The sequence below is a fragment of the Oncorhynchus mykiss genome, chromosome 13 (assembly GCF_013265735.2).
Source record: "Oncorhynchus mykiss isolate Arlee chromosome 13, USDA_OmykA_1.1, whole genome shotgun sequence".
Taxonomy (NCBI): domain Eukaryota; kingdom Metazoa; phylum Chordata; class Actinopteri; order Salmoniformes; family Salmonidae; genus Oncorhynchus; species Oncorhynchus mykiss.
In genome coordinates, this window is record NC_048577.1 from 18,869,518 (window position 1) to 18,892,680 (window position 23,163).

At 44.8% G+C, this 23,163-nt stretch overlaps 1 protein-coding gene across 3 annotated transcripts; it reads left to right on the top strand.

Annotated features, from left to right (window-relative positions):
• The first annotated feature begins 1,169 nt into the window (after nt 1-1,169).
• Nucleotides 1,170-5,491, top strand: LOC118938221 (jupiter microtubule associated homolog 1-like). Of its 3 annotated transcripts, XM_036940480.1 has the most exons (7): nt 1,170-1,380; nt 1,699-1,792; nt 1,953-2,124; nt 2,869-3,020; nt 3,424-3,524; nt 3,720-3,747; nt 4,053-5,491. In XM_036940480.1, the coding sequence occupies exons 4-7, from the start codon at nt 2,972-2,974 to the stop codon at nt 4,214-4,216; spliced, it is 342 nt and encodes a 113-aa protein (XP_036796375.1). In that variant the 5' UTR covers nt 1,170-1,380; nt 1,699-1,792; nt 1,953-2,124; nt 2,869-2,971; the 3' UTR covers nt 4,217-5,491. The 3 variants fall into 3 exon arrangements, with proteins under 3 accessions (XP_036796375.1, XP_036796376.1, XP_036796377.1); XM_036940481.1 differs by lacking the exon at nt 1,699-1,792; XM_036940482.1 differs by lacking the exons at nt 1,170-1,380; nt 1,699-1,792; nt 1,953-2,124 and adding an exon at nt 3,048-3,153 and having other exon boundaries at nt 2,869-2,918.
• The last annotated feature ends 17,672 nt before the right edge of the window (nt 5,492-23,163 follow it).

Sequence of the window (23,163 nt, forward strand, 5' to 3'; positions counted from 1 at the left end):
GCTGGTGCACGATGAGACCATTCAATTGATTGGACATGATTTGAAAAGGCGCACGCACACCTGTCTACATAAAGTCCCAAAGTTGACCGTGTATGCCTGAGCAAGAACCAAGCCATGAGGTCGTCGGAATTGTCCGTAGAGCGCCGACAGGATAGTGTCTTGGCACAGATCTGGGGAAGGGTACATTTCTGCAACATGGAATGTCCCCAAGAACACAGTGGCCTCCATTATTAAATGGAAGAAGTTTGTAACAACCAAGACTCTTCGTAGAGCTGGCCAAACTGGGGAGAAGGGCCTTGGTCAGGGAGGTGACCAAGAATCCAATGGTCACAGAGTGCCTCTGTAGAGATGAGAACCTTCCAGAAGGCCAACCGTCTCTGCAGCACTCCACAGACGGATGCCACTCCTCAGTAAAAGGCACGTGACTGCCTGCTTGGAGTTTGCCAAAGGGCACCTAAAGACTCAGACCATGAGAAACAATATTCTATGGTCTGATAAGGAGTAACTGTCAGTCCTTTTGAGTAAGTCTTTACCTGACAGTTGTGTCAAAAGTTCATTTTTCACATGCGCCTATTACAACCGGTGTAGACCTTACCGTGAAATGCCTACTTTCAAACCCTTAACCAACAATGCAGTGGCTGTGTGCACTTCTGTTATTGACACAGTTCCTTCCGACACTGAATTCCAGCAGGACTGAGTCTGAGCCATGCTGGAATATTGATGAGGATCTCTGCATTGTCCCCAGTGAATCCTCCTTTGTCAGGCCGCCATTCTTCCCCCGTGTCACTGTCAGGCCTTGCAGTAGCCTGTATTCATGGATGCCAAGCGAAACCAGCCCCCCCCCCAGCGCATCCTGTTTACATTCCGCATCCTTGATGTTTCTACAACTTGATTGTAGAAACCTGTGGCAAATTCAATTGATTGGACATGATTTGCGAGTAAAACATTGCCCCTCTTCCTTAGTATGTGTAGGCCATCTATCTGATGCTGTCTGGTCAAAAAGATTGACATTGTTGAATTGAATGCAAGGGAAGCCAACGAGCATATGGCCTCCCTTGATTAAACAAATAATTATAATAATAGTAGCCAATCAGTGTTGCGCTAAACTGAGTGAGCTCAGCTGTGAATTGTCCTGGCGCACCTAAAGAAAAAGTGTCAAGGGAAGCCAGTTTGGATTTGGCTTCACACCACTCCCAACACATCAAAAGCAGAACATAATTTGCAGAAAACAAACACATTTTTGCATCTCGTTGTCCTAGCTAAATAGGAAAGAACTACCCTCAACTGGTTGTCTAAGTGTTAATTAAAAGTACAAAAACATGACCTGCGGACACTAGGCCCTCCATGGAATCCGTTTGACACCCCTGCTCTACAAATCGGGTGAGTAGGCATGTTTTTCCTACTTGCACGCATTCTCACTCTCACTCACTCTCACACACACACACATTATATAGAAAAGTTGAAGTTGAAATGGTACTGGAATAGTGGAGCCAGTCCTTGTTTTCATTTCAACTTGCAGTAACTCTCTGTGGTTCTAAACCAATGGTTGTTTAGTAGTCTGATGCTGTAAATCAGTTGTGTCAAACTCATTCCATGGAGGGCCTAGTGTCTGCAGGTTTTTGGTTTTTCCTTTCAGTTAAGATCTAGACAACAAGGTGAAGGGAGTTCTTTACTAATTAGTGACCTTAATTCATCAAGTACAAGGAAGGAGCGAAAACCCGCAGACACTCGGCCTTCCTAACTGGACTTTACCGGACAGGTCTTGCTCTCTCGGTTTTGTGACGAAACAAAGGTGTGGTTGAGTTTATTCTGCCACTTATTGTCTCTGGCCTATATGTCACGGTGTCAAGGGTTTTGCTTGTGCCTTAACGTTGTCTCTGTTTGTACCTGAAATGCTTTTATATATATTTTGTGGCTCTTTATAGAATTCTGATGGTGGTTTAACTTTTAAGGTGCATTACCGTCGGTGACTGAAGTGTGGACCTCCCATCTTTCAATAACCCATGTGGGTAAAGGCTCGTAATGACCAATGAGTAGCTTGAAGAGGTGGGACATGCAGTGTGTCAAATGGCTAAAATGGAACCAAGTTCTATTTTAGCGCCTGGCTATGAAGTCTGAATTCACGTGAGCCATTTTGTTTGACATTTTTGAATAACATCTACATTTTTTATTTTGCAACACTCACTGACTAAACGTGTGCTGTCTGGTCAGCATGTTAGCCACCTGTTGCACCCTCTACAACCACTGTGACTTATTATTTGACCCTGCTGGGCATCTATGAACATTTGAACAGTTATAATCTCCACCCTGTGCAGCCAGAAGAGGACTGGCCACCCCTCAGCCTGGTTTCATCCTCGGTTCCTGCCTTGAGTTTTTCTTAAACACTGTGCTTCTACATCTGCATTGCTTACTGTTTGGGGTTTTCGGCTGGGTTTCTGTATAGCACTTTGTCATCGACCGATGTAAAAAGGGCTTTATAAATACATTTGATGGTTATGACTGACTTGATCATTGCCCTTGCTAGTTTGCCTTGTATTTAACATTCCCAGTATTGGATACTTTTTGTCCAAAATATTGAGTCACTGAAACAAGCTAGATATCAGGCCAACTACTATTTACAACCTGATGGTGGTGAATTATTAGCCATGCATTCAACTGAATCATCTATTCTGTCAACGATGCCTTACTTTGCATTATGGATTTTTTTTGGGGGGGGGGGTGTAAAATAACCAAGTTTAGTTTTGCAGCATACACTGGGAATTTTTATATTACTGATATTATGATTGTCTGTTTCACATTTGCAAATTGGTTGACGCTGTCAGTTCCACTTTAAGAGCCAGCCCTCAATATACTACTTTTTGCCAACAGGCTCATTTCTGGAAGGGGATATCAGCAGGTGTGCGCAGACTTCACAAATGGTATTAAGTCTTAAAATGAACTTCATCGACCCTGGAGTTGCTCTGTATGTGGGATGCAAGTTGCAACTTCCTCCACAAGAGGGCAGATCATGTTCATTTATGGTAATGTGATTCATGTTCGCTTCACAGATATTATAAGAAAAGTGGTCACCGTGTTTGGTCGGGACAACAATTGACAAGCCACAATCAACAGCCTGGTCAATGCTATGGACATCGCGCTGCCTTGAGGCAAATGGTGGTCACACCAGATACTGACTGGTTTATATATATATCTCTATATCTATCATGAGCAGTAGGCTCAATTCATGAAATGGCAGAGCTAAGCCGTTTGTTTCATTCTTTGGATTTGATGAGGTGTTTGGCTACTTAGAACTCTTATCAAACATTTTAAATGTTATCACTGGCATGAGATGTCTGTAAATTTCAATGTAAGCCCTCGATCGCTTGGTGATTTAACATGGTTTGACTCATTCCCTGGCTAAGTGTCATTTCTGTGTATCTACAGGTGGGAAGCCCACTGGAGTGCTGTGTGGAGAACCCTCGGCCCCACTGAGGAGATGTGCTGCCCAGTCGTCCTCCAACAACCACGAAGACTCCAACGCCGGGGTGAGATGGCTCAACGCTGATCACACACACACACACACACACACACACACACAATCTAGAATTTCCCATGTTGACGTTTCCTCAAAGTTAAACAATAGGCATTCCTTGTGGAGGACTTTCACTTTTCTTTCATGTAGTTGGCCTACTCATTTCTGTTCTAATAATGTACCCTTTTTCCCCTTCATCTCCTCTTAGAATGGAGACAATGACATGGGAAATGCTGGTGAGGACCACTTTAATGTATTGCTTGCTAACTTCCACTGTTAATAAACAAGTTGTCCAGATTTAAGATTACATATTCATGTTTTGTAAACTTCTTAGGTTAATTTTACTCAAAATAATGCTGGTTAAATTATAGCTAAGAGATTGGGGGGGGGACATGATTTGTAGTGTTTAATGTTTACCATTTATAGTGTCTGTGTATATTGACTTTGCTATTACCAGATGTTTAAAAGCTTCAAGCAGCAGTATTACGTTTTAAATGCCTGAGTCTCAAGCATGTTCACCTGGCTGCTTTCCCATGTTTAGATAACGCTGTTGAGGTCGTTCCCACCCCAGAGCAGAGGGATGAGGCTCCCCAGCCATCCGGAGGGGCTTCCCAGCCCGCCGCAGGGGCTTCCCAGCCAGCCGCAGGGATGACGTCAGGCCGCAGGAACCCCCCAGGGGGCAAGTCCAGCCTCATCCTGGGTTGAGGTCCTTCTCTTTCTCAGAACTCCGCCGTCCTTTCTTCTTTTTTTAAAAGAAGAATCTCCACCTGTTCATCTGAGTCCAGGAATTTCGTCCCGTCCTCTTCTCCCTCCCCGAGTCTATTGTTTTGGTACGTTTTTTTGTTGACAGAAGCACTTTATGTACCTGATCCAAGCCCCTGGCATCTGTAGTGCTGTAGTCACAGGCCTGCTGGGTAAAGGGCATGAGGTTTAAGTTGTCCCTCACTCCATCTGGTGTCATTGGTAAAAGTTCTGATGCGCAATCAATAAGGTTTTGAAAAACACAAATGAATATGAAGTTGTTGCTTTTGCACCGTGTTTATTGAATGGCAAACTGCATGCACGCCTGGTTTGTTCCAAGTCCGACTCATCCAAAACATTTTGGTGAAGCCTTTGTTAACAAAATATATAATAATACATTTTAAAAAAAGGGAGGGGGAGGTAAGTTATACTGTGAATGTTTTTTATTTTAAGGTTATGCTGGACTAAATTGAGTCATTATTAATTAATTGGAGGGGTACATGATCTAGTGTTGCATGAAGTTCGGGACCTAAACCTTTCTATGGAAACTAAAATCCACACGGGATCCAAGCTGTCAAATCAAACCCTGGCGTTATTTCTGAAGACTAAATTCAGTGAATATGTCCAGAAAATGGGCTTATGTCATGAAATGGAAAAATAAGATAGAATTTTTGTATTGTGTTTGTGGTCGGTCCTTACATGTCAGTTTTAACTTCAGTGCCAGGTTTGAGTGGTTTTTATGATCTTTTTTTAAAGGGGGAAACTTCCTCAACAGGTTAAAGTATGCCTGTTTATGTGTGGTACTCCATCTGATAGAATGACAAGTGACCTTATGACAGCTCTGCCTAGTTCTCGTTTTGCATATTTATTATTATTTTTTTAATTCTCGATGTTGGACACAATTTGGTACGTTAAGCAAATTGTCCAGAGTTCTTGTTCAAACTTCTGTCACTGTCTCTTACAGGTCTGATGCCTATTTTACTGTCTGCCTTGTACAGGAAAACCTGTGGTTCAATGTATGTATTTACCCACACACGGTTCAATTTTGCTCAAACGTAATTTGAATGAAATTGCACACATGGCTTTAGTGAATTCATGTTGAAGTGCTGTTCTGCAGATGTTGAATGGTCAGCTGGGCTACATGACCGTTACTTGTTCATCCAAATTCATGCAGGTTTGTTTATCACTGTAAAAGTCGCAATGAATATTGGCACAAATTAAAAGTCTTTTTTGACCATACATGGCTATGTCTTTATTTCTGATGGCAATGGTGCAGTTGGCTGTAGTTTTTCAATGACCTAAATACATTTATGTACTGGGTGGTTTGAGCCCTGAATGCTGATCGGCTGACAGCCATGGTATATCAGACGCTATTCCATGGATATAACAAAACATGCTTGTTTTGTTTAGTGCTCTGATTACATTTAACCAGTTTATACAGTAATGGCAATAAGGTGTTTGTGCCTTTGGAAAGTATGCAGACCCTTTGATATTTTCCAAAATTGTTTGTTACAGCCTTTTTCTAAAATGGATAAATACAAATTCTCAGCACAATGAGAACCAAGCACAATGACAAAGTAAAAACCAAGCCATGAGGTCGTCGGAATTGTCCGTAGAGCGCCGACAGGATTGTGTCTTGGCACAGATCTCTGAGGCTCTGCATCTGTCCTCGTGCTCCTAGACCTTAGTGCTGCTTTTGATACCATCGATCACCACATTCTTTTGGAGAGATTAGAAACCCAAATTGGTCTACACGGACAAGTTCTGGCCTGGTTTAGATCTTATCTGTCGGAAAGATATCAGTTTGTCTCTGTGAATGGTTTGTCCTCTGACAAATCAACTGTAAATTTCGGTGTTCCTCAAGGTTCCGTTTTAGGACCACTATTGTTTTCACTATATATTTTACCTCTTGGGGATGTTATTCGAAAACATAATGTTAATGTTAACTTTCACTGCTATGCGGATGACACACAGCTGTACATTTCAATGAAACATGGTGAAGCCCCAAAATTGCCCTTGCTAGAAGAATGTGTTTCAGACATAAGGAAGTGGATGGCTGCAAACTTTCTACTTTTAAACTCGGACAAAACAGAGATGCTTGTTCTAGGTCCCAAGAAACAAAGAGATCTTCTGTTGAATCTGACAATCTTAATGGTTGTACAGTCGTCTCAAATAAAACTGTGAAGGACCTCGGCGTTACTCTGAACCCTGATCTCTCTTTTGAAGAACATATCAAGACCATTTCAAGGACAGCTTTTTTCCATCTACGTAACATTGCAAAAATCAAACTTTCTGTCCAAAAATGATGCAGAAAAATTAATCCATGCCTTTGTCACTTCTAGGTTAGACTACTGCAATGCTCTACTTTCCGGCTACCCGGATAAAGCACTAAATAAACTTCAGTTAGTGCTAAATACGGCTGCTAGAATCCTGACTAGAACCAAAAAATTTGATCATATTACTCCAGTGCTAGCCTCTCTACACTGGCTTCCTGTCAAAGCAAGGGCTGATTTCAAGGTTTTACTGCTAACCTACAAAGCATTACATGGGCTTGCTCCTACCTATCTCTCTGATTTGGTCCTGCCGTACAAACCTACACGTACGCTACGGTCACAAGACGCAGGCCTCCTAATTGTCCCTAGAATTTTTAAGCAAACAGCTGGAGGCAGGGCTTTCTCCTATAGAGCTCCATTTTTATGGAACGGTCTGCCTACCCATGTCAGAGACACAAACTCGGTCTCAACCTTTAAGTCTCTACTGAAGACTCATCTCTTCAGTGGGTCATATGATTGAGTGTAGTCTGGCCCAGGAGTGGGAGGGTGAACGGAAAGGCTCTGGAGCAACGAACCGCCCTTGCTGTCTCTGCCTGGCCGGTTCCCCTCTTTCCACTGGGATTCTCTGCCTCTAACCATATTACAGGGGCTGAGTCACTGGCTTTACTGGGGCTCTCTCATGCCGTCCCTGGAGGGGGTGCGTCACCTGAGTGGGTTGAGTCACTGATGTGGTCATCCTGTCTGGGTTGGCGCCCCCCCCCCCCCCCCCCCCCTTGGGTTGTGCCGTGGCGGAGGTCTTTGTGGGCTATACTCAGCCTTGTCTCAGGATGGTAAGTTGGTGGTTGAAGATATCCCTCTAGTGGTGTGGGGGCTGTGCTTTGGCAAAGTGGGTGGGGTTATATCCTTCCTGTTTGGCCCTGTCCGGGGGTGTCCTCGGAGTGGGCCACAGTGTCTCCTGACCCCTCCTGTCTCAGCCTCCAGTATTTATGCTGCAGTAGTTTATGTGTCGGGGGTCAGTTTGTTATATCTGGAGTACTTCTCCTGTCCTATTCGGTGTCCTGTGTGAATCTAAGTGTGCGTCCTCTAATTCTCTCCTTCTCTCTTTCTCTCTCTCGGAGGACCTGAGCCCTAGGACCATGCCCCAGGACTACCTGACATGATGACTCCTTGCTGTCCCCAGTCCACCTGGCTGTGCTGCTGCTCCAGTTTCAACTGTTCTGCCTTATTATTATTCGACCATGCTGGTCATTTATGAACATTTGAACATCTTGGCCATGTTCTGTTATAATCTCCACCCGGCACAGCCAGAAGAGGACTGGCCACCCCACATAGCCTGGTTCCTCTCTAGGTTTCTTCCTAGGTTTTGGCCTTTCTAGGGAGTTTTTCCTAGCCACCGTGCTTCTACACCTGCATTGCTTGCTGTTTGGGGTTTTAGGCTGGGTTTCTGTACAGCACTTTGAGATATCAGCTGATGTACGAAGGGATATATAAATAAATTTGATTTGATTTGATCTGGGGAAGGGTACCACATTTCTGCAACATGGAATGTCCCCAATAACACAGTGGCCTCTATTCTTAAATGGAAGAAGTTTGTAACAACCAAGACTCTTCATAGAGCTGGCCAAACTGGGGAGAAGGGCCTTGGTCAGGGAGGTGACCAAGAATCCAATGGTCACAGAGTGCCTCTGTAGAGATGAGAACCTTCCAGAAGGCCAACCGTCTCTGCAGCACTCCACCAATCAGGCCTTTATATGGTAGAGTGGTCAGACGGATGCCACTCCTCAGTAAAAGGCACGTGACTGCGTGCTTGGAGTTTGCCAAAGGGCACCTAAAGACTCAGACCATGAGAAACAATATTCTATGGTCTGATAAGGAGTAACTGTCAGTCCTTTTGAGTAAGTCTTTACCTGACAGTCGTGTCAAAAGTTCATTTTTCACATGCGCCTATTACAACCGGTGTAGACCTTACCGTGAAATGCCTACTTTCAAACCCTTAACCAACAATGCAGTGGCTGTGTGCACTTCTGTTATTGACACAGTTCCTTCCGACACTGAATTCCAGCAGGACTGAGTCTGAGCCATGCTGGAATATTGATGAGGATCTCTGCATTGTCCCCAGTGAATCCTCCTTTGTCATGCCGCCATTCTTCCCCTGTGTCACTGTCAGGCCTTGCAGTAGCCTGTATTCATGGATGCCAAGGGAAACCAGCCCCCCCCCCCCCCCCCCCCCCCAGCGCATCCTGTTTCCATTGCGCATCCTTGATGTTTCTACAACTTGATTGTAGAAACCTGTGGTAAATTCAATTGATTGGACATGATTTGCGAGTAAAACATTGCCCCTCTTCCTTAGTATGTGTAGGCCTTCTATCTGATGCTGTCTGGTCAAAAATATTGACATTGTTGCATTGAATGCAAGGGAAGCCAACGAGCATATGGTCTCCCTTGATTAAACAAATAATTATAATAATAGTAGCCAATCAGTGTTGCGCTAAACTGAGTGAGCTCAGCTGTGAATTGTCCTGGCGCACCTAAAGAAAAAGTGTCAAGGGAAGCCAGTTTGGATTTGGCTTCACACCACTCCCAACACATCAAAAGCAGAACATAATTTGCAGAAAACAAACACATTTTTGCATCTCGTTGTCCTAGCTAAATATGAAAGAACTACCCTCAACTGGTTGTCTAAGTGTTAATTAAAAGTACAAAAACATGACCTGCGGACACTAGGCCCTCCATGGAATCCGTTTGACACCCCTGCTCTACAAATCGGGTGAGTAGGCATGTTTTTCCTACTTGCACGCATTCTCACTCACTCTCACACACACACACATTATATAGAAAAGTTGAAGTTGAAATGGTACTGGCATAGTGGAGCCAGTCCTTGTTTTCATTTCAACTTGCAGTAACTCTCTGTGGTTCTAAACCAATGGTTGTTTAGTAGTCTGATGCTGTAAATCAGTTGTGTCAAACTCATTCCATGGAGGGCCTAGTGTCTGCAGGTTTTTGGTTTTTCCTTTCAGTTAAGATCTAGACAACAAGGTGAAGGGAGTTCTTTACTAATTAGTGACCTTAATTCATCAAGTACAAGGAAGGAGCGAAAACCCGCAGACACTCGGCCTTCCTAACTGGACTTTACCGGACAGGTCTTGCTCTCTCGGTTTTGTGACGAAACAAAGGTGTGGTTGAGTTTATTCTGCCACGTATTGTCTCTGGCCTATGTGTCACGGTGTCAAGGGTTTTGCTTGTGCCTTAACGTTGTCTCTGTTTGCCAAATGTGGAATGAAAGCAGTCAAAGCCCCCTTGGACTAACCTAGTCGGTGCTTTGAGTCCTCAAAAACAGAGCTTTCAAGAGGATCTCGTTGTGGTGGGGTCATTAAGTCAGTTCATTACATTACACTGACTGCTCTAATAGACATCCATGGACAGCCCTTCACTCGAGGACTCTTTGTCAGAAACCTATTGACGCTGCTTGTCTCCTTTGTTTACATTGATAGTGATATTGATCTCATGCTTTGTCAATTGTACGAGGATGTACGATGCAATAAATCCAACGGACTTATCTGATTAGCAGCTGTTGAGTAGGGGAGTTCCGCATGCTGTCTGAAAGGTCAGGTGGGGAGACTGAGTGGTTTTTGGCTTGCCCCGCAGGCAGGTTGTTGAATTGGAGTTTTTCCAATTGAACTCTCACACTTCCTCCAAACTTTCATTTCTACATCATAACTCGCAACCCCTTGTGAGGGTCAATCAATGAAATGGCCAAGCTAAGCAGTTTTAGTTTCATTCTACTTCATTAGATGAGGTGTTCGGCCGCTTATAACGCTATCAAGCATCTAAAACGTTATCACTTTTGACAATAGACGTCTGTAGATAAGAATGTAGCTCTCTATCACTTGGCTGATTAGCCAGACAATTCGCTGGCAATAAATGAGAATCAAACTGGTGGAGAGCCCCTTGCCCCACTGAGGTGCTGCCCAGTCCTCCTCCAACAGCCACGAAGACTCCAACGCCGAGGCGAGATAACGTCTTAACACTGTGTTCGTGTGTGGGTGCGATATCAATCTAGAATTTCCCATGTTGCCATTTCCTCAAAGTTAAACAATGTTGAGGATTTTCTCTTTCACTTTGTGTTCATGTAGCTTCCCTACTCCTTTCTGTTATGTTTTCTAATCACTTACCATTTTTCCATTCATCTCTGTATCACATCAGGCAGTGATTGGGAGTCCCATAGGGCTGCGCACAATTGGCCCGGCGTCGTCCGGCTTTGGCCCGGGGTAAGCCGTCATTGTAAATAAGAATTTGTTCTTTAACTGAGATTGGCTAGTTAAATAAAGGTTCAATTAAATTCTAAATTCAAAAATCTCCTCTTGACATGGGGAATGCTGGTGAGGACAGTTTAATATGTTTTTCTTGTGCTCTTGCTGATTAGTATTTTTCTCCTGTCATACAGGAGTAATGAAGGCCTAGTGCAGTCATTTTCTACAAAAAATATTTGTATTTATTTATCATGGAGTGCTGCAGCACCACCCTTACTTCCCGCAGCTATGTTGAAATGTTGAATATTTAGTGCATATAGGCTTGTTTCTGTCTATGCTATTACCACATGCTTAAATGCTTAAGAGTCTCTGGTATGATATCCTGTCTCCTTTCCCATGTTTAGATAATGATTTAAGTGCAGAGGCCATTCCTGCTCCAGATCAGGGGGACGAGACGCTCCAGCTGTCAGGAGGGTTCTCCCAGCCTGCCGCAGGGATGCTATCAGGCCACAGGAACTCCCCAGAGGGCATGTCCAGCCTCATCCTGGGATGAGGTCTCCTTCCTTCCCTATCGCTCTCTTTCTCCCAACTCTGCCATCCTATTCACAAACCGTTCATTTGAGTCCAGGGATTTCGTCCCACCCTCCTCTTCCTTTCCTCCCTCCCAGAGTCCATTGTTTTCCTTTGTTTTGATACCCGCTCTTTTTTTTTTATTTGTAAGAGTTCTTTGACAGAAGCACTTTATGTACCTGATCCAAGCCCCTGGCATCTGTAGTGCTGTAGTCACAGGCCTGCTGGGTAAAGGGCATGAGGTTTAAGTTGTCCCTCACTCCATCCCGGTGCCAATGGAAACCTGTTGATGCTGCTTGTCTCCTCTTTGTTTACGTTGATATTGATATTGATCGCGTATGATAAGTAATACGATGACATATGATACAATAAATCCAACTGGGTTGAGTTCCCTCTCCTTCCTTCCCTACCTCTGTCTTTCTCCAGACTCCACCCCGTCCTCCTCTTCCTCTGCTTGCTAAGGGCAAATAGAGCCACTCTACAACTTGTTACTAACCCAAACACAGTAGGGAACAATCAAACAAGAGCTAAGGATTTATAAAATAATAATAATTCTAGTTATATATTCAACTTTGTTCTGATTTAATATCTTCAGTTTTGTTGGAAAGGAAAGGGTTAACACTGAAGATAAAAAAATATCCAATCAGGATTTTTCTTTGGTGGTTTCTGGGGAGATAAATATAGCTAGCTAGGCCATCAGAACCTAGATAGAGAAAGATTTTGGGGTGAAACAATTGAGTGAATCAACCAATCACATTTGGATTTGTAATGGGTTCAAACAGGTGCCATTAATACAGGTAACGAGTGGAGGACAGAGGAGCCTCTTAAAGAAGAAGTTACAGGTCTGTGAGAGCCAGAAATCTTGCTTGTTTGTAGGTGACCAAATACTTATTTTCCACCATAATTTGCAAAGAAATTCATTAAAAATCCTACAATGTGATTTTCTGGATTTTTTTCTTCTCATTTTGTCAGTCATAGTTGAAGTGTACCTATGATGAAAATTACAGGCCTCTCATCTTTTTAAGTGGGAGAACTTGCACAATTGGTGGCTGACTAAATACTTTTTTGCCCCACTGTATATTCCTGTTGTTGAAAATACATATTTTACAGACGTTGAAAATGTGTATTTTCCAGATGTTTAAATCAGGCAAATTTTTGGTCACTGTTGTGGTTAATGTGAAATGTGTTTTGCAATGGGAAGTAATAGTTTAGATTTGGGAAATTTTGATTGGGAAATGCTTAGACTAATAGTTGTGTTCTTGTTGTCTTCGGATTGGGAACTACTGGCTTATTATGTTCAAGTGAAAGAACTGCTTATCCTTTGATATCATGCTGCTGTCCATCTGCCCTGTGCAGTGGTGTAGTGGTACCTGGAGAAGTGGGTATACTCTAATTCTGCCAATCAGGGGTGTAGGCATGAGTGGGCTTGGACACAGGCCAACTGGGAGCCAGGCTCTGCCCAATCAGATTGAGCAGAAACAAAAAAAAGAAAACATAATTACAAAAAAGGCCCACCCAGCGAAGGAAAATCACCCTGTGTGAAAAATCCTATGTTTTCCAATGGTTTTTTATTCGTTTTTCTATATATTATTTCCCATTTTCACTCTCAAAATCACTTTTTTAAGAATAGACAAACGACAACAATGCTTAAACCACATCAGGAGACCATTTTGGAGGTCTGAGTAGTATTTTTGTATTAATAATCTTTAATATTTTCCTTTTTGCTCAAACTGATTGGGCAGAGCCTGGCACCCCAGTGGGTTGGCCTGTGTCCACCCAAGCCCACTCATGCCTACCTACACCCCTTATGCAAACAGCACATGACAACCGAATTGCAATTCACATTTAGCCTACTAACCAAGAATTTGGACCAATCTTTTTCAATACCTCGTTCGCATACTCATTGTTGCCTTAGTTGTCACTTACCGGTAGATAATCATAAGTTGAACAGTCTTTCCTACCTACCCTACCCGCTACCGATGTCCTTCTTCTGTGAGCTGCTCCATGCCAAAACCAGTTGAGAGCTGCACACTCTTACTGCCTGCAGATGATATTCAGCTGAAACTAGGCTGTGTATGCGCCGCCTTTGGGATTGTGTAGGCTGTTTTGTGCATTATTTCTCTATTGTACTACATACTTGACAAGTCGTATACCTCCACTACACTACTTTCATGCACATCAGTGTAAAGAAGTGAATATAGGCAATGCCCATTGAGAGAAAAAAAGTGTGTATACCTGCATAGACTGTTGCCTCCACTACACCACTGGCCCTTTGTGTTTTTACAAAAAGTGCACTCTCCTACATGAGTGCACTGCACAGGAGGTTGGTGGCACCTTAATTGGGGGAGGACAGGCTCAGGGTAATGGCTGGAGCGGAATCAGTGGAATGGTATCAAACACATGGTTTGATGTCATTCCCATGCTCTCCGTTCCAGCCAGTATTATGAATGGTCCTCCCCTCAGCAGCCTCGACTAGTGCACTGGTATTACCATTACTGTCCTTTTAGCAGTACGGACCTGCCACACACTGAAGGACTGGGTCCAATAGGTTCACCACTGTGCAAACATGTCTAGAATAGATATAAAGACTGCAGGTATTCATGTGAAACTGCTAATTTCGTTTTTTTTACTCAGTCAGTTGGTACGAGTCCTCACTGTCCGAGACAAGACCGAGTACAAATGTATCTGACACCTGGAGACAAGACCGAGACACTCAGTGTGGTCTCGAGACCGAGACTACAACCCTGGAGAATGGGCATACTAATGTCATGAAATGGAGAATCAGATTTTTTTTAAATAATAATTGTATCTGTGCTTTTTACATGTCAAAGTTATAACTTTAATGGCAGTTATGAGTGCTGGGTGTTCTTTAAAAGGGAAACTTTTTCAGCAACAGGTTAAAGTATGCCTGTTTGTGTGTGGTACTCCATCTGATAGAATGACAAGTGACCTTATGACAGCTCTGCCTAGTTCTCGTTTTGCCTATAATCTTTTAATTCTCGATGTTGGACACAATTTGGTACGTTAAGCAAAGTATCCAGAGTTGTAGTTCAAACTTCTGTCATGGTCTCGCTTACAGGTCTGATGCCTATTTTTATGTCTGCCTTGTACAGGAAAACCTGTGGTTCAATCAATGTACAGGTAGGTATTTACACCCACAGGTCAATTTTGTTCAAATATCATTTGAATGAAATTGCACACATGGCTTTAGTGAATTCGCATTTTTCAAGTGCTGCTCTGTAGATGGTGAAGGGTCAAGCTAGGCTACATCACCACGTTACTTTTTCATCCAAATTCATGCAGGTTTATCGGTGTAAAAGTCTCAATATTAGCACAAAGGAAAATAAAATTAACATGAAAGTCACTTTTGACCATACACTGCTATATCATTATTTCTGATGGGAATAGGGCAGTTGGCTGTGTAGTCACTCAATTATCTAAATACATTTAGATTCAGTTCAATAATATTACTGTACATATTAACTGCAAAATGCCCTGGCTGTGGCCAAGTGAAAGCCGTGACATTTCACTGTAACATTCCTTTCCAATTTCTGTCAGGCTGTGCATCAAAGTTTTGAATATTCATCTGTGAGTCCTGTCCTCCTCTTCCTCCCTCCCTGAGTCCATTGTTTTCATACACTCTCTTTAAGATTTGTAAGAGTTATTTGACAGAAGCACTTTATGTACCTGATCCAAGCCCCTGGCATCTATAGTGCTGTAGTCACAGGCCTGCTGGGTAATGGGCATGAGGTTTAAGTTGTCCCTCACTCCATCCGGTGTCATTGGCAAAAGCTCCAATATGTGACTCACAAATGAATGGGTGGTGTTCAAAACTTTGAAGCACAGTCTGACAGTAATTGGAAAGGAATGTTACAACCAAATGTCATGGCTTTCACTTATGAAGTCGTTGCTTTTGCACCGTGTTCATTGTTTGGCAAAAACTGCATGCACTCTTGGTTTCTTCCAAGCAGGCCCCCAGTGTCTGGTCTGGAGCGTGAAGTCACAAGCTCTGCTGGTCGGCTACTGCGATGGCGGTACATTCCCCGACAGGATTTCCTGCACGGCCTCTGCTGTGAAATCACAAAGACCCCCAAAAATGTCAACGGCATTCACAATGATTCCAATTTATTATTTTTTTTACTTCTTCTCCGCTTGTGCCTGTACAGTTTATGACCGTTGCAACAAATAATACAAAGTCCACCTTTTTAACATGTAGCATTTCACTGTCCTTCGGTTGATGAGAAACCTTCACTAGTGGTGGTGGCTCCGAATATCATAGTTTCTTCCCCGACACTCCTTCCTTCCAATCTTCTTGCCACCTCGTTCTCCTCCACCCTAACAGGGCACTCCAGGAATGCGGCCGCATTTTCACCTCTACAGTTGCAGCATTTCACGTCATCTGGCATATGATACTCTTCCCTTCTGCACACACTTGACACATGACCATGTCTTTTACATTGATGACACTGAAGGGGCTTGTGCACAAAAGCTCTTACAGGGCATTTCATGAATCCTATCTTTCTACGAGAAGGGAGAGACTGATCAAAAACAGTAGCATGGATGAAGTGAATTTATTTCAGTGGAGGCTGCCTCATAATAATGGCTGGAATTAAGCGGGTAGAATGGCATCCAACACGTGGTTGATTACCATTCCACTAATTCCCCTCCAGCCATTACCACCAGCCCGCCTCCCCAATTAAGGTGCCACCAACGTCCTGTAATTTATTTTCTCCATCCACCGTACAGGTCAGTCGACGGGCACCAACCACTCCATCGATGTCTTCAGTAATGTCCTCTGCCTTTTATTTCTTCCGCCGCACCAGAAATAGCCCCCTTCGATTGGCGCCCTGCTACGAAAATACGTACAGGAAACATTCCACTCAGATATATTTTTGAGTCTTAAAACACGCTTCCTCTGCTCCGCAGACACACAACCAAATCTAAATATAGACCACTTCTGGTGACTCTCACTGCCTCCACACTTGCCTTCAAAACAATCCAGATGTTCCTTGTGATGTTAAATGGACTTCCCAAGTAGCGTTGATCCAAAACTCTCACTCCCGACTAAAAACCAGTCTAGTGGTTTCCTTTTTTACTTATCTTGTTTCCCTTTTTCTTCGCCAGGGTAACCCACTCATTCTCACTTCCTGTACATATTAGCTTCACCCGACTCACTAGCAGTTTCAAACAAAACCTCAGTTTCCGCCATCTTCTGCCTCGAGCGAATTAAATGGTGATGTTCTTCTTCTATAGTTTAATGCCGTTCGAAACTGTTAAATGTGCATTCCGCCACCTACTGTGTGGGTGGATTATAAGGAGAAAAAAAATGTGGTTTATAAATAAATAAAATATCATACAAACTATCAAAACAAAGAAATGAACTAAACAAAATCAACCTGCTGTTCTGTAAAAAAAAAAAAAAATTCTAATCAGGTCCCAACACAGGCTCAGAAGCCTCCTGTGATGGTGGAACATTTCCTCACAACAATAGTCCTTCTAGTGCTTATGCCATGAAGTCTTGGAGCCCCAAACACTTCTCAGCTGCAGATATAATGATATCCAGCTTCTTGGACTTCTTAGACACTTGTGCAGTACAATGAATCACTGTGGCTATAAATGCCACAAAATCCACCTTCTTCACAATGAGTGTATCCAGATCACCCGATTGACTTAAAACACTACTAGCAGCTGGTTGCAATGCCTCCACCGCCATATCTTCAACACTGTTGTCTATTGCCCCTTCGACCCTCTTCACCGCCTCCACATAGAAAATCTGTTGCACAGCTCTGATCCTTGACACCTCAACCTCCTTCACCTTTACATGGCACTCAAAGAAGTCCGGAGTATGATCCCCATCACAGTTGCAACGTTTTCCATTCACAGATTCTTCAATATCATACTTCTCCCGTCTGCAAACATTTGACACGTGACCATATCCTGTACAATTCTCACAGTGTAATGGTTTGGACACAAATGCTCTCACCGCATACCTCAAATGTGCAAGCTTCACATATTCAGGTAGAGTCCCCTCAAACAACAATATCGACAGGCTTTTCTCCTTCCTTCCATGTACCATACAGGTCAGGAGACGTGCACTGAGAGTGGTACCCATCATCTATATCCAACGAGACCCCAGCTATAACTCCTTTGGCAGGAGCCCTGCTCCGACGATCAGTACAGGTTAACTCTGACGTGGACAATTTAGTCAGATCTAGTGTACGCTTCTTCTGTTCTTCATCAACACAATTAACCAAAACAAGGCCGCTTCTCGTCACCTTGACTGAATCCATCTTTCCCACTGTTTTTCTTCACAGTTCTTGATTTCCCAAATTGATTTCCTTGTCCAAAAAGCTCAGTCCAATAAGAAAGGCATTATTGGACCAGTCCTTCTACTAAAACTTTTGCTCGTTTTATTCTAGTCTTTATTTCACTAATTTCCATCCATTATCACATCTCAGGGGTGCGTGCTTAGTCCCCTCCTGTACTCCCTGTTCACCCACGACTGTGTGGCCAAGTACGACTCCAACACAATCGTTAAGTTTCCTGACGACACAACAGTGGTAGGCCTGATCACTGATAACGATGAGACAGCCTATAGGGAGGAGGTCAGAGACCTGGCAGTGTGGTGCCAGGACAACAACCTCTCTCTCATTGTCAGCAAGACAAAGGAGCTGATCGTAAATTATAGGAAAGGGAGGGCCGAAACAGGCCCATATTAACATCGACGGGACTGAAGTGGAGCGGGTCGAGAGTTTCAAGTTCCTTGGTGTCCACATCACCTACAAACTATCATGGTCCAAACACACCAAGACAGTTGTGAAGAGGGCACAACAACATCTTTTCCCCCCAGGAGACTGAAAAGATTTGGCATGGGTAACCAGATCCTCAAAAGTTCTGCAACTGCACCATCGAGAGCATCCTGACCGGTTGCAGAGCATCCTCACCGGTTGCATCACCGCCTGGTATGGCAACTGTTTGGCATCTGACTGTAAGGCGCTACAGAGGGTAGTGCGTACGGCCCAGGAGATCACTGGGGCCAAGCTTCCTGACATCCAGGACTTCTATACCAGGCAGTGTCAGAGGAAGGCCCAAAAAAAGTATCAAAGACTCCAGTCACCCAAGTCATAGACTGTTCTCTCTGCTACCGCACGGCAAGCGGTACTAGAGCACCAAGTCTAGGACCAAAAAGCTTCTTCCCCCAAGCCATAAGACTGCTGAACAACTAATTGAATGCTACGCGCTGCTTATTATCTATGCATAGTCACTTTACAAATGACCTTGACTAACCTGTACCCCCGCACATTGACTTGGTACCGGTACCCTTTATATAGCCTCGTTATTGTTATGTACATTTCTTGTGTTACCTTTTGATTATTTAGATTTTTTAAACTTTAGTTTATTTAGTAAATATTTTATTAACTCTATTTCTTGAACTGCATTGTTGGTTAAGGGCTTGTAAGTAAGCATTTAAAGGTAAGGTTGTATTCGGCACATGTGACAAATACAATTTGATTTGATTTGACTTCCCTTGCCGCACTTTCAGATTCAAGAGCAGTCGCCATTTTGTCCTCTCCACTTCCAAAGCTTTAAATGTTTTTAACATTTAAAAAAATATATAATTTTATTTTTTATTTTATTCATAATACAAAAATCAACTTACATTGCTACATCAAACATGTCTAACAAACCAAACACAGCTATTAAGAATACTCAAACATACAAAAATATCAATAAAATAATACAAAAAATATACAATTTAGGTGCAAATATATTCTCTCTGAAAAGATCTTATTATAATGATTCATGAAGATGTTATTCTTGTTGTTATTCACTAGGGTGCATAAGTGTGCATAAGGGTGCATAACACATTTACATTCAAAGAACAAGTGAGACAGATCCTCACCTTCTTTGTCACGGAAAACACATATATCATCAATAGCCACAAATTTGGAAATCATAGAATTACATGGATATATCTTATGTAAAATGTTGAAGTGCACTTCCTTAACTTTGTTTGTTATACAGTATTTGTCAGGCCTTAACCATGCATTTTTTCCAGACAATGTCAGGAATAAGCATGTTCCAGAAAAACTTTCCTCTCGGTGTAAGTTGGTTTTGTGAATGAAGAATTTGTCTTATATATTTATTACAACAAGATTTCTCAAGTAAGCCCACGCCTTCCAATCTGAGTTCTGGATAAACTTTGTGATTATTCACAAAATTAAGATGAGTTTTCATTAGTGTAGTTAGACCACTGGGAATGGCTTTGATCACAGAAATAAACCTTCTGAAAGGTATTGGAAACTATTTCAATGTTATAAATTGTTCATATGTGAGAATGTTACCCTTGTTGTCGAAAATATCAAGAACAAAGTCAATATTCCTCTCATGCCAGCTGGGATAGAACAATGACTTATTCCTTACAGTTATGTCTGAATTATTCCACAAAAGAGCTTTATGTGGGGGAAAATTGTGCAGGAAACATATTTTCCAGGCCATTAAAGCTTGTTGGTGAAACCTAGCCAATTTAGCGGGTAATCTTTCAAGAATATAATTACATTTCAGTAAAAACTGAAGACCTCCCAATTTATTAAACAGATGATTTGGAATGAAATACCATATTGAATCAGTATTGATCAAACATTTTCTCAACCAGTTTATCTTGAAAGTGTTATTTATGTCAACAAAATCCAACACTTCTAGACCGCCTTCAGCTCTTTTGTTAGAAAGGACATATTTTTTTAGTTTGTGAGACTTATTTTTCCAGGTGAAGTCAAGAAAGGTCATATTGATCTCTTTACAAGTAACTGGATTTACACATAAAGATAATGAGGGGTACACAAAATGACAGTCCCTCTGCCCTGGACAGAAGTACTCTCCCAAGTATAGAAAGATCTCTTTGTAGCCAATTATTAAATATATTTTTAGTTATCTTAATTTTAGGAGAGAAATTCAAATGTTGTCTGACTAAGTGGTTTTTTGACAGATGTATTCCTCAATATTTAACAGTCCTTTACAGGAATATTTTATATTTCTTTATCATCAGAGTCAAATAAACATAAGATTTCACATTTCGAAACATTCAGCATTAATCCTGATGCAATCAAAAATGCAGTTATAGCATTAAGGGCATGTGCGACCTGGTGCTTGTCTCCTAAGAAAAGAGTAGTATCATCAGCCAGTTGACAGATTTTGAGTTCTTTGTTAAAAATGGTCAAGCCATACAAATGTGCATTATTCAGAATATCTAGAGATAGAAGTTCCACAAACAAAAGGAATAAAAATGGCGGAATTGGGCATCCCTGTCGTACACTTCTGTTGGTACTGAATATTTTGGAAGTATTAAGGTTTAGTAGCACATAACTATTTATATATTTGTAAAATATGCAAATTACTTTAATAAAATGTTCACCAAATCCAAAAAGTTTAAGAGACCTAAAGAGAAATTCATGTTCAATTGTGTCAAAGGCTTTACAGAAGTCCAAAAATAGGACAACCACATCTGAGCCAATTGCATCTGAATAATCTATAAGGTCCAAGACTAAACGAATGTTAGTGTCACACCCTGACCATAGTTTGCTTTGTATATTTCTATGTTGTGGTTGGTCAGGGTGTGATCTGAGTGGGCATTCTATGTTTCATGTCTAGTTTGTCTAGTTCTATGTTCGGCCTGATATGGTTCTCAATCAGAGGCAGGTGTTCGTCATTGTCTCTGATTGGGAACCATATTTAGGTAGCCTGGGTTTCACTGTGTGTTTGTGGGTGATTGTTCCTGTCTTTGTGTAGTATTCACCAGATAGGCTGTTTTGAGTTCTCACGTTTCTTGTTTTCGTTAGTTTGTTCATGTATAGTGTCTTCATTAAATTACAATGAACAACCACCACGCTGCGTTTTGGTCCGCCTCAACTTCACAACAAGAGAATCGTTACAGAATCACCCACCACAACAGGACCAAGCGGTGTGGTAATGGGCAAAGGAAAAAGCAGCAGCAGGAGCAGCGCGAGGAGGTATGGACATGGGAGGACGAATTAGACGGTAAAGGACCTTGGGCTCAGCCAGGAGAGTATCGCCGCCCCAAGGAAGAACGGGAGGCGGCGAAAGCGGAGAGGCGCTGGTATGAGGAGGCAGCGCAGCGTCGTGGATGGAAGCCCGGGAGTCAGCCCCAAAAATTTCTTGGGGGGGGGCTAACAGGGAGTATGGCTACGCCAGGTAGGAGACCTGAGCCAACTTCCTGTGGTTACCGGTGGGCTAGAGAGACCGGGCAGGCACCGTGTTATGCTGTGGAGCGCACGGTGTCCCCAGTGCGGGTGCACAGCCCGGTGCGGTACATTCCAGCTCCGCGTATCGGCCGGGCTAGAGTGGGCATCGAGCCAAGTGCCATGAAGCCGGCTCTACGCATCTGGTCTCCAGTGCGTCTCCTTGGGCCGGCTTACATGGCACCAGCCTTGCGCACGGTGTCCCCGGTTCGCCTGCATAGCCCAGTGCGGGCTATTCCACCTCGCCGCACTGGCAGGGCGACCGGGACCATTCAACCGGGTAAGGTTGGGCAGGCTCGGTGCTCAAGAGCTCCAGTGCGCCTGCACGGCCCGGTCTATCCGTCACCACCTCCACACCCCAGCCCTCCGGTGGCAGCTCCCCGTACAAGGCTGTCTCTCCGGCCCATCCGTCCAGAGCCTTCCTCCTCTCCAGCGCTGCCGGAGTCTCCCGCCTCTCCGGCGCTACCAGAGCCTTCCTCCTCTCCAGCGCTGCCGGAGTCTCCCGTCTGTCCGGCGCCTCTGCCGGAGCCTCCCGCCTGTCCGGCGCCTCTGCCGGAGCCTCCCGCCTGTCCGGCGCCTCTGCCGGAGCCTCCCGCCTGTCCGGCGCCGCTGCCGGAGCCTCCCGCCTGTCCGGTGCCTCTACCGGAGCCTCCCGCCTGTCCGGCGCCTCTGCCGGAGCCTCCCGCCTGTCCGGCGCCTCTGCCGGAGCCTCCCGCCTGTCCGGCGCCTCTGCCGGAGCCTCCCGCCTGTCCGGCGCCTCTGCCGGAGCCTCCCGCCTGTCCGGCGCCTCTGCCGGAGCCTCCCGCCTGTCCGGCGCCTCTGCCGGAGCCTCCCGCCTGTCCGGCGCCTCTGCCGGAGCCTCCCGCCTGTCCGGCGCCTCTGCCGGAGCCTCCCGCCTGTCCGGCGCCTCTGCCGGAGCCTCCCGCCTGTCCGGCGCCTCTGCCGGAGCTTCCCGTCTGCCCGGCGCCTCTGCCGGAGCTTCCCGCCTGTCCGGCGCCTCTGCCGGAGCTTCCCGTCTGCCCGGCGCCATCGGAGCTTCCCGTCTGCCCGGCGCCATCGGAGCTTCCCGTCTGCCCGGCGCCATCGGAGCTTCCCGTCTGCCCGGCGCCATCGGAGCTTCCCGACTGCCCAACGCCGCCATCGGAGCTTCCCGACTGCCCAACGCCGCCAGCGCCGCCCGTCTGCCCAGCGCCGCCCGTCTGCCCAGCGCCGCCCGTCTGCCCAGCGCCGCCCGTCTGCCCAGCGCCGCCAGTGCCGCCCGTCTGCCCAGCGCCGCCAGTGCCGCCCGTCTGTCCAGCGCCGCCAGTGCCGCCCGTCTGCCAGGAGCCGCCAATGCCGCCCGTCTGCCAGGGGCCGCCAGCGCCGCCCGTCAGCCAGGGGCCGCCAGCGCCGCCCGTCAGCCAGGGGCCGCCAGCGCCGCCAGTCAGCCAGGGGCCGCCAGCGCCGCCAGTCAGCCAGGGGCCGCCAGCGCCGCCAGTCAGCCAGGGGCCGCCAGTGCCGCCAGTCAGCCCAGCGCCAGCGCCGCCAGTCAACCAGGGGCCGCCAGTGCCGCCAGTCAGCCA